Below are 12,531 nucleotides of genomic sequence, written 5' to 3'. Positions count from 1 at the left end.
GAAGATCCTTAGGAACTTCTACTCATGTACAATAGAGAGCATCCTGACCGGCAACATCACCTCCTGGTTTGGGAATAGCACTGCAAAAGACCGCAGCAGACTACAAAGAGTGACACGTTCAGCCGAACGCACAATTAGAGGGGGGCTTCCCACCCTCCAGAACATTTACAACAAGCGGTGCAAGGGGAAGGCTAAGAGAATTATTAAGGACTCGAGCCACCCGAACAACTGCCTCTTTGAACTGCTGCCGTCAGGCAAGCGATACCGGAGTCTTATGGCGAGCACAGAAAGACTCAGAAGGAGCTTCTATCCCCAGGCCATCAGGCTGCTAAACGAACAATAATCGCTAAACGAACAATAATCACTATGCAACAACCATCAAATGCACACAGCACACACACCCACACGCACACACTCACTCAAACAAACAACACACTGCAGCACCCACTCTCCACACTTTAGATCACACAAACACACTTACACTTTATATTTATTGATAAAGGATTTGCACTACAACTCGTACACCTACTGTGAATTGTACCTAAACTGCACCTCGTCCATTTATGCCTTGCACTATATAGTATTGTATATTAGTACACTGCACAGTATTGTATATTGGATGGTAACTACGTCTACGAACATTGTACATATGTCTAAACTGAACACTGTGACCTCTTTTTTTACTTCTAATTTTTACTATTTTTACTATGTTTTTATTTCATACTTATCTTGTCATGCACAGTCTCTGGAGCGCAACAGTAAGAAGCATTTTGTACAAAAGTATTCTGTTAGACACTGCGTTGGCAGGAGCTGTCCACTCTTGAGTGGTGCTGAAAGACAAATGTGTTATTTTGAGGCAAACACGCAGTGCACTTTCAATGTCATTAAAGCAAATAAAAACAAATAATCCATAATCACTCATGCGATCCGGATATGGCGTGAAACACAAAAAGAATATTCTAACCCACATAAATGGCATAATCATACTCCCTTATTCAATAACAATGCACTCCTGATTGGAAAACGACCTATAAGATTCCCTAGATGGGAAAATCAAGGCATACATACATTAGGAGATGTTTTCAACAAACAGGGTATTTGTAGTTATGATGAAATAGAAAAAAAAATTAATCTCACCGGTTCCACATATTATTTTTACGCACAATTATTGTTATGTTTGAAGGCTCACGGTGTTCCATTAAGGATACCAATTGCACACCACAGATACCACAAATTCTTCTATGAAAGAGAGACATCGAGAGGTTTTGTATCAGATTTTTATCATCAATTACTAACGGCCTCGTATGAAACCCTCCACCTAGACTCTATTTGGAGGAGGGATATACCAGACCTGGAAAAAAATTTTGATTGGCAAGAAGCCTGGGCAAATGTTCGACTTGCATCAAGGAACCCGGACCATCAACAAATCAATATTAACTATATTCATAGGACATACTTGACTCCTATAAGACTGAACAGAATGGGTCTTAAACAAGACTCCAAATGCTCCTTATGTACAAATGGGGACGAGGGGACATTTATGCACATGTACTGGGACTGCCCACCAGTTAAGATATTCTGGAAAGAAGTGACCCAGCAATTATCAAATCTCTTAATTCTGAATATACCTGTACACCCCTCTGTATTACTGCTGAATGATGTTTTTGAGTATGCAGTACCTATACAGCTAAAGAGATTGGTTTTATCTGGTATTACAGTGGCTAAAAAACTGATAGCATCACGATGGATTCAACCGGAAAAAATTTGCCGAAAGGTCTGGATTCTTACATATCTCGATGTGATTTATCTAGAAATATCTACAGCAAGAATTTTGGGTCTCAATGAATCCAAATTGACAAAGTGGTTAGAAGTGGTGGAGAGAATAAAAGCTAGCATATAATGGTAGTGTCTGGTTAGGAGCGAAGATAATGGATGGATTATCCATTGGGGGGTCCAGGGTGGGGGGTGCGAGCAAGAGCATATGTGTGTAGGGGAATAGATAGCAGGTATTAGGGGCATATCTTGTATAAGACATTTATCTAAACAGTGATTTAATTTGATGTGCACTGTTAACAATGCTGTATATCTAATCGTGTGTTGTCATGTTTGTTTATATGTTTGTTTAAAAAATAATTAAAAAAATAAAATACAAAAAGAAAAAAATACAAAAAAAACGTTATCACCAATTAAACTATGTGTGTGTATTATATTTTACTTTATGAGTCTGTAATGAAAGTGTATATTATAATAGTTGCAACAGACAGAGCTTTCAGTATGGCAGCTCCCACCCTCTGGAACTCCCTTCCCACTGAACTCTGTAACTCCCAAACTCTGGACTCATTCAAAAAACTGCTCAAAACCCACCTCTTTAAGTTGGCCTTTAACCCCTAACTTCTCACTTTGTATGTTTTGTCTGTCCACTATGTTTGTTACTTTTGTTATTTCCCCCCCCCCTATGTAAAGTGACCTTTGTTCTTTTGAAAGGCGCTATATATAGTTATTATTATTATTATATTGTTGTCCACCCTGCCCTGAGTATGAACATAAAAATGTTGACTTCCCCACATGCAAAGGGACAAAGGTATTTAAGATATCCTTTGAATACGTGAATATGTGAATACCCAATATCAAACCAACTTTACCCCAGTGTAATACTAGTTTTAAAAAGGGAGTGCGCATACTGTTACCATAACGATGCCAATCATTCCAGTGCGGTCTGTGCGGCCCAATCGCAATCACACAATATTGCCATTGATGCCATGTGGACCACACAGGCCCCACAAATCATGAACCATGTTTCAGTCTTTGGATGACTCACCTGCATTACTAACCCTAATTAGTCAGATATATCTTTTGGTCCATTTTGACCCTGTGTGCTTGCTCTACTTGTAGTCCTAATGAAAGACTCACATGCCTCACTAACCCTAATTAGTCAGATATATCTTTTGGTCCATTTTGACCCTGTGTGCTTGCTCTACTTGTAGTCCTAATGAAAGACTCACCTGCATCACTAACCCTAATTAGTCAGATATATCTGTTGGTCCATTTTGACCCTGTGTGCTTGCTCTACTTGTAGTCCTAATGAAAGACTCACCTGCATCACTAACCCTAATTAGTCAGATATATCTGTTGGTCCATTTTGACCCTGTGTGCTTGCTCTACTTGTAGTCCTAATGAAAGACTCACATGCCTCACTAACCCTAATTAGTCAGATATATCTTTTGGTCCATTTTGACCCTGTGTGCTTGCTCTACTTGTAGTCCTAATGAAAGACTCACATGCCTCACTAACCCTAATTAGTCAGATATATCTTTTGGTCCATTTTGACCCTGTGTGCTTGCTCTACTTGTAGTCCTAATGAAAGACTCACCTGCATCACTAACCCTAATTAGTCAGATATATCTGTTGGTCCATTTTGACCCTGTGTGCTTGCTCTACTTGTAGTCCTAATGAAAGACTCACCTGCATCACTAACCCTAATTAGTCAGATATATCTGTTGGTCCATTTTGACCCTGTGTGCTTGCTCTACTTGTAGTCCTAATGAAAGACTCACCTGCATCACTAACCCTAATTAGTCAGATATATCTTTTGGTCCATTTTGACCCTGTGTGCTTGCTCTACTTGTAGTCCTAATGAAAGACTCACCTGCATCACTAACCCTAATTAGTCAGATATATCTGTTGGTCCATTTTGACCCTGTGTGCTTGCTCTACTTGTAGTCCTAATGAAAGACTCACCTGCGTCCCGAGGCCCAGCAGAATGAGCATGAAGAAGAAGAGCATGGACCAGAGTGGGGAGATGGGGAGCAGAGTGAGGGCTTCTGGGTAGGCCACGAAGGCCAGCCCGGGGCCGTGGTCTGCCACCTCAGACACCGGGACGTCCAGGTGGTGGGCCATAAAGCCCAGGATGGAGAATATGACGAAGCCGGCGTACACGCTGGTCGCACAGTTGGTTATGCTGATGATGATACTGTCCCTGTACACAGAGGAGATACGTGATAATAGGTGGTTTAAAATGGACAACAATGACATTATACAACTGAATTCAGGTCAGCTAGCGTTCCTGCACAGGTATCGGAAGTAATGTACAGTAAAGTAAAGTACCAGTAATGCCTGTGGCTCTCGTGGGTTATTGCCTAGTTAACCAGATATTAGTGAAACATGATTATGTCATTCTTGATGTTTTGAATCATTTGTCTAATCAAACACAGATATGCATGTCTTGTTGCCATGCCAACCAACTGATGATCTCTCTTTATTATGATGAAGTTAGGAGTAGATCTTCAGTCCTGACCAATCCCTTCAATTAATTCGGGAAGTGGATTTTCCTTCAAATTCAATGCTGAAAAAGCCTTGGGCATGAAAATATTTTACACTCTAACCTACTGTCAAGTAAATAAGAATAAAATGTCCCATAATCAGCTAATAAACATACGTTTCTGATTACATTTTGAGTTGATTGAATTGAAAGTACATTTATTCCAACCCTTGTCTTACAACACCCGACAGATCTGTATTACGCCCCGGGCAGACCAGATGCGCACAAAGTCCCGCGCGGGTTCCGTGCGAGATCGCGCGCGTGGCCTGGCACACCGAGTCCAACTTCAGAGCGAGCGGACGACAGACTGCAGTGCGAGCCCTCTGTCTCTCTCCCTCTCTCTCTCTCTCTCCCAGTCTCCCCCCCCTGTCTCTCTCTTCACGTGTCAGGCCAGGCATGGGGAGGGGGGTTGTTGTGATTTTTGGTTAGGGCCTACACAACATGCCTATAGAATACAGGCTATTTATATTGATTATTATTATTATTATTGGATTATTATTATTATTATTATTATTATTATTATTATTATTATTATTATTATTATTATTATTATTATTATTATTATTATTATTATTATTATTATTAAAAGCTGTGACAAGGACCTATTTAACCTATATATCTATTAGCTGCTACAATAATACACTGATATCAAGCCTACTGGTTGCTGTTCAATAATAATAATAATAATAATAATATAATAATAATAATAATAATAATAATAATAATAATAATAATAATAATAATAATAATAATAATAATAACCATAATTAGCTGTCAGGAAACAAATACAACGTGTAAATAAACCTTTGTCATTATTAGTAGGTTATATAGGTGACAAAGTGGATTGACTTAACACAATGGGGACGAACAACGTATATATCCGTGTTTCGATTCCACCCGTTGTGGACAGAAGCACGGATAAATCCATGGCAAGTTGTTATTGCTTTTATTCCATTTTAATAACCTATAGAATAGAATATAGAATAGAAATACTTTTATTATCCCGTGGGAAAATAATGCAGTGTTCCCTGTGGCCGAACGGTGGACTATTTTTTTTTTTACTTTCAATGGAGTTTTATGTTAGCTCGATTCTGGATCTGCAGCCTGTAGCTTGGATTACGTTTTGCATCGCAGATTTCACCATGCAATAAGGGGATTTATCATCAGCCAATGGACATATCGATCTTCCAGATGGCGATCGATAACGGGGAAATGCTCAGGGGGATCCCACCGGACCACGGTAAGATCTTTTTCACGTAAAGTACATCCCGATCTGGCCTTGTTTTGATAGCCATCCAGGCGTTCGGCCTATGAGGCTAATGAGGCTAACGCGGTTATCTTTAATCAATAATCAGAAACGACGTCCCCCGCCCCCCCCCCCCCCCCCCTTTCATGCATACATGCGTGAGGATCATGCCGATCATATGCAATGGGTTTTAACTGGAGCGTATCTATAACCGAAATGCCATTGGATTTAACGTTATTAGCTATTAGCCCATTATCTCGGCTTCCAGGAAATATACTAGACCAAATCCGGTGGTAATGCTTATATTCACGGCACTATAAAATGAGAACGTATTGATGACATCTTTTTTTCTTTAAGCCATTTTAAAGGGACGGTTTATGGTCTCAATTCACAATGAGAATGGACAGATAGCAATACTATAAAGTATAGATTTAGCTCTACAAACAGCCCCACGTCTGTTTACATATCCCGGTCCTCTTGAGATTAATTAGACTCATCCCAGTGGCCGCGAAAGTGTTAATGACTGCTATATCCTGCTATTATTATTATTATTATTATTATTATTATTATTATTATTATTATTATTATTATTATTATTATTATTATTATTATTGTTGTTTTTGTTGTTGTTGTTGTTGTTGTTGTTGTTGTTGTTGTTGTTGTTGTTGTTGTTGTTATTATTATTATTATTATTATTATTATTATTATTATTATTATTATTATTATTATTATTATTATTATTATTATTATTATTATTATGCAACATTGTAGGTTATTATTTGATATCAGTATATAGTTATAGATATAGTTCTTCAGACGGATTCCTATGCCACTATACAACTACATTATCAATGGTTTGGCTTGAACAAACAGACAGACAGACAGGCAAGCAGATATACAGACAGATAGACAAACAGACAGACAGGCAACCAGGGCCCTGTTCCTCATACCTGGCTAACTGAGTTAGCCGGATAATTTTCAGCATAGCTTGACTTAAGCCAGACCTTTCTGTTCCCCGACGTCGGATTGTCTAAATCGCCATGGTAACAGATCAGAAAGTTTTACCCTGGTCGAGGGCAGAGTTTAGTTCAGTTAACTGGATAACCCATGGCCACACCCTCGCAAAGAAATGCCAGCTCCCTTCCTGAAATAATTCTCAAGTCTAGATCCCATTATACTTTCTGAATTATGTTTTTGTGCTTCGTTTTTCTAGAGGGGGCTTTGGAAATGTAAAATAATAGACCTAAAATGCTGATAATCAGCCTATGAATTTACTTTGTCCTATATAATGCACGTCATATTTATACGGCGATCGCGACAGTTATTTTAATAACTGACTAAACGGATCATTGCAAATGTGAAATGAAACCTATCGGGCGTTTGGCTGTGATTAGTTTAATATTCTTCTATGTGTATTTGCTTAACGGAGCGCCCGGATTGTTTGAGCATAGCGTCTATGCGTGGATTGCGGATATGAATGATGAAGAATCTGAATCTGTGGATTGTTTAATTGTCACTGTTGTGATATTGTAACTGGGTTTAAAATATATGAGGAGATGCACTGTTTGATGGATTTGATGACGTGACGTGACTTGATCAATTGAATGAGCCTTTGATGTTTTTGATGAATGAATTTGAGAAAATGCATTTATCTTTTCAAGCACTGTTATCTGATGATGAACATGAGGCGTCACTGGTATAAACCAAAGGTTAATCAATTCAATGCATGTATGGATTATGTCCGAAACAGATTAAAACCTGATTAATAGTGTAACTGCAAGCCTCCCTCCAAGCCTCTCTTTGGGAACCATGTATAATATTATATAGTACATAATACCTGAGCACATACAGTACAGATATCCTCATAATATAATTCGTATCAATTAGATATACTATTTGGGCTTGTTTTTATCCTTATTCTGTAAGAGTTGAACTAATTATTTTCGCTAGCAAGATCTCATTTGATTATTCATTCCATTAAGCCTACTGCCAGCAGGCACATTTAAAGAAAAATAATCTGATTGATTGGGGTAATGAGGGACTTAAAATGTGCCTATAGATTATGCATTTAACTTGTCTGCGAGGCTATTGAGCTATTGTATTGTACCCATTCTGCAATCTTGTTAATTAAGTTTGCAATCAATGCCGTTAGAGAATCAGGATTTCTGCGATCGACACCTACTGTCTTTTCAACTGAGGCGGCCGCTCGCAATTATCTGAGTATCAAGTCTGGTTCAAATTAACGAGACTGAATCGGCGTTCGAGGAACAGGGAAAGCCCGGATTCAAACATCGGGTTAATTTAATCTGGATAATGGGACTTTTGATCGACTTAGTTGAACCAGGTACGGTGAATAGGGCCCAGATATATAGACAGATAGACAAACAAACAGACAGACAGACAGACAGGCAACCAGATATACAGACAGATAGACAAACAGACAGGCAACCAGATATATAGACAGATAGACAAACAGACAGACAGACAGACAGACAGACAGGCAACCAGATATATAGACAGATAGACAAACAAACAAACAGACAGACAGACAGACACTGGGGGTTGGGCGGGGTACTACTAAGTATAGTAATATGGTTTATTTGCATTGGGAAAGATACAGACACATTAGCTGGTTGAACAACATCTATATGTGTGGTAATAATGCAGATATTGAGTGTATTTCAGTGAAAATGCGCATGGCGCACGCCTCCCGCGCCGCCTCGAATCCAACCAAAGCGGAAATGATCGCTTCCGCCCCGCGAGGCGCGCGCCCGCCCGCTTGCGGCCAGTGTGTACAGCTACGTCCGTTAACATGGGAGCGGAAGTGAAGCGGCGGTCGCCCGTCCGTCCGTCCGCCTTGAATCGCGTCTGGTCTGCCGGGGCCGTTAGGCAGCTGACATTTCTGACTTTCGGCCACATGTGGGTACTGTAGGGGAAGGTGGAGATCTCCCCAGGGACGGTACCACAGAAGAAAGGCTGATTCGACTACAGCAGGAGCTGGATTGATTGATTGATTGAAATATTATTAACAGATTGGACATTTACGGGGGCCAGTTTTTCGAATTGCAGCCTCCCCGTAGACACACCCAGTGATGTGATCGGACAACACAGGCCATAACGAATGGGGGAAAAACAGGAACCTTCTTTGTTAGTAGTGAAAGTCAGTTGGCCGTCGTTCTAAAAACACTGTAGTGCTGGAATATCCTGAAAAATCACATCCACACATCTCCTGCTGCCACATGTAGCAGGAGAATAAATTACTTCTTCTTCGCTCCTCCTCCTCCTCGCTCCTCCTCCTCCTCCTCCTCCTCCTCGCTCCTCCTCCTCCTCCTCCTTTGCATCCTCTCTCAATCCCTCAGCAGCATGCAAGGACAGGACAACCTCAGGAGTCAAAACTTATCTCTAACCCTCCGTCTGTCCGCTCTATCTCACCTTGTTCCTTAGTCACAGCCTCTCTCTCTCTCTCTCTCTCTCTCTCTCTCTCTCTCTCTCTCTCTCTCTCTCTCTCTCTCTCTCTCTCTCTCTCTCTCTCTCTCTCTCTCTCTCTCTCTCTCTCTCTCTCTCTCTCTCTCTCTCTCTCTCTCTCTCTCTCTCTCTCTCTCTCCTTATCTCACTTCCTCCTCCCTCACTCCCCTTCTCCCATTTGGTTGCATGGCTATCTTCTATGCACACTTGGATTAAGAACTGGACCTTTACAGAGAGAACACAGCAATAACCAAGTTACCTTGCACAGGGTTTCGATGTGCGTATCGGTTGTGGTGGTTAGAGAAGCGTATCGGTTGTGGTGGTTAGAGAAGTGTATCGGTTGTGGTGGTTAGAGAAGTGTATCGGTTGTGGTGGTTAGAGAAGCGAGGTATCGGTTGTGGTGGTTAGAGAAGCGAGGTATCGGTTGTGGTGGTTAGAGAAGTGTATCGGTTGTGGTGGTTAGAGAAGCGTATCGGTTGTGGTGGTTAGAGAAATGTATCGGTTGTGGTGGTTAGAGAAGTGTATCGGTTGTGGTGGTTAGAGAAGCGAGGTATCGGTTGTGGTGGTTAGAGAAGCGAGGTATCGGCTGTGGTGGTTCGAGAAGTGTATCGGTTGTGGTGGTTAGAGAAGTGTATCGGTTGTGGTGGTTAGAGAAGCGAGGTATCGGTTGTGGTGGTTAGAGAAGCGAGGTATCGGTTGTGGTGGTTAGAGAAGCGAGGTATCGGTTGTGGTGGTTAGAGAAGCGAGGTATCGGCTGTGGTGGTTAGAGAAGTGTATCGGTTGCGGTGGTTAGAGAAGTGTATCGGTTGTGGTGGTTAGAGAAGTGTATTGGTTGTGGTGGTTAGAGAAGCGAGGTATCGGCTGTGGTGGTTAGAGAAGCGAGGTATCGGCTGTGGTGGTTAGAGAAGTGTATCGGTTGTGGTGGTTAGAGAAGTGTATCGGTTGTGGTGGTTAGATAAGTGTATCGGTTGTGGTGGTTAGAGAAGTGTATCGGTTGTGGTGGTTAGAGAAGCGAGGTATCGGTTGTGGTGGTTAGAGAAGTGTATCGGTTGTGGTGGTTAGAGAAGCGAGGTATCGGTTGTGGTGGTTAGAGAAGTGTATCGGTTGTGGTGGTTAGAGAAGCGAGGTATCGGTTGTGGTGGTTAGAGAAGCGAGGTATCGGTTGTGGTGGTTAGAGAAGCGAGGTATCGGCTGTGGTGGTTAGAGAAGCGAGGTATCGGCTGTGGTGGTTAGAGAAGCGAGGTATCGGTTGTGGTGGTTAGAGAAGCGAGGTATCGGTTGTGGTGGTTAGAGAAGTGTATCGGTTGTGGTGGTTAGAGAAGCGAGGTATCGGTTGTGGTGGTTAGAGAAGCGAGGTATCGGTTGTGGTGGTTAGAGAAGCGAGGTATCGGCTGTGGTGGTTAGAGAAGCGAGGTATCGGCTGTGGTGGTTAGAGAAGCGAGGTATCGGCTGTGGTGGTTAGAGAAGCGAGGTATCGGTTGTGGTGGTTAGAGAAGCGAGGTATCGGTTGGGGTGGTTAGAGAAGCGAGGTATCGGCTGTGGTGGTTAGAGAAGCGAGGTATCGGCTGTGGTGGTTAGAGAAGCGAGGTATCGGTTGTGGTGGTTAGAGAAGCGAGGTATGGCTGTGGTGGTTAGAGAAGCGAGCTTGGAGGCAGAACGTCACCGGTTCGACCGGCTGGCTAAACATGTCTATCAACAACCTTTAAAGTACTGTTGCAAGGCACTTAAAGAGGAATGACCCATGTTCTGAGTTCACAATTTGCTCTTCCTGTGTGCCAAGACAGTTTAGTCAGTATTTGTGAACATGAGTCTCTCTCCTAAAGAGAAAATGTAATTGGTGGTTAAAGTTACTTTTGTACTGTATCCCTCCTCTTCTCTATATCCCTCCTCTTCTCTATATCCCTTCTCCTCTCCACTCATCTATATCCCTTCTCTCCTCTCCACTCATCTCTATTCCTTCTCTCCTCTCCACTCATCTATATCCCTTCTCTCCTCTCCACTCATCTCTATCCTTTCTCTCCTCTCCACTCATCTCTATCCCTTCTCTCCTCTCCACTCATCTATATCCCTTCTCTCCTCTACACTCATCTCTATCCCTTCTCTCCTCTCCACTCATCTATATCCTTTCTCTCCTCTACACTCATCTCTATCCCTTCTCTCCTCTCCACTCATCTATATCATTTCTCTCCTCTACACTCATCTCTATCCCTTCTCTCCTCTACACTCATCTCTATCCCTTCTCTCCTCTCCACTCATCTATATCCCTTCTCTCCTCTACACTCATCTCTATCCCTTCTCTCCTCTCCACTCATCTATATCCTTTCTCTCCTCTACACTCATCTCTATCCCTCCTCTCCTCTACACTCATCTCTATCCCTTCTCTCCTCTCCACTCATCTCTATCCCTTCTCTCCTCTCCACTCATCTCTATCCCTTCTCTCCTCTCCACTCATCTATATCTCTTCTCTCCTCTCCACTCATCTATATCCCTTCTCTCCTCTACTCTCATCTCTATCCTTTCTCTCCTCTACACTCATCTCTATCCCTTCTCTCCTCTCCACTCATCTATATCTCTTCTCTCCTCTCCACTCATCTATATCCCTTCTCTCCTCTACTCTCATCTATATCCCTTCTCTCCTCTCATCTCTATCCCTCCTCTCCTCTCATCATCTTACCTTCCCTTTCTCCTCTACATCCCTCATCCCCTCTCCTATCCACTCATCTCTATTCCCCCTCTCCTCTATATCCCTCCTCTCCCCTCATCATCTCACCTTCCCTCTCTCTTCTCCATCCCTCCTCTCCTGTCCTCTTTATCTATCTTCCCCTCTCCTCGCTCCTGTCTGAGCCCCCCCCCCCACAGTCTCTTAGCCAGAGTGACTTTCAGTAACTGCAGTAGAGTGTTTAAACAGTGGAATAACGGCACGTATCACTGAATGCAGAAACAGAAACAAATGAGTGGAGAAGCACCACGATAGGATGTCAGGATGCAGTAATTATGCAACACACCTCCACCTCCTCTCAGCTTCCCCACCTCATCCACCTCCTTTCAGCTTCTCCACCTCCTTTCAGCTTCTCCACCTCCTCCACCTCCTCCACCTCCTCTACCTCCCCTCAGCTTCTCCACCTCCTCTCAGCTTCTCCACCTCCTCCACCTCATCTACCTCCTCCACCTCCTCCACCTCCTCTACCTCCCCTCAGCTTCTCCCTCGCTCTCTCAGCCCGATGGTTTCACCTCCCCGTCTGTACTGCAGTATGCACAGACGGCACACGCTCTTTTAGCACAAGCCTAAACAACATCTCTTCTCCACATCTCCTCGTTCTCCTCCTCCTCTCCCCTCCCCCTCCTCTCTCTCTGGCGATGGGCCGCCTCGCTGTATGTGAGCCAGTGACAGTATGTCTGTACGGCAGCATGAACCAACACTTTCAGCGAGAGACTCAGTGACATCTCCTCTCATCTTCTCCTCCTCCAACTCGCCTCCTCCCTGCATCTCCCTCGCTATTTT

At 42.8% G+C, this 12,531-nt stretch overlaps 1 protein-coding gene across 1 annotated transcript in view; it reads right to left on the bottom strand.

Moving 5' to 3' along the window:
• slc6a9 (solute carrier family 6 member 9) overlaps nucleotides 1-12,531 on the bottom strand; it is a gene marked incomplete at its 3' end in the record, with an annotated part of 74,632 nt that overhangs the window by 28,604 nt on the left and 33,497 nt on the right. The window contains exon 6 of the mRNA XM_084327190.1: nucleotides 3,739-3,976. Within this exon, the coding sequence (XP_084183316.1) occupies nucleotides 3,739-3,976 (238 nt within the window). The remainder of the gene's footprint in view (nucleotides 1-3,738; nucleotides 3,977-12,531) is intronic.

The sequence above is a fragment of the Notolepis coatsorum genome (assembly GCF_963971535.1).
Source record: "Notolepis coatsorum genome assembly, chromosome: 13".
Classification (NCBI taxonomy): Eukaryota; Metazoa; Chordata; class Actinopteri; order Aulopiformes; family Paralepididae; genus Notolepis; species Notolepis coatsorum.
Note: the sequence above shows the minus strand (reverse complement) of the source record. Positions and strands in the feature narration are given on the sequence as shown.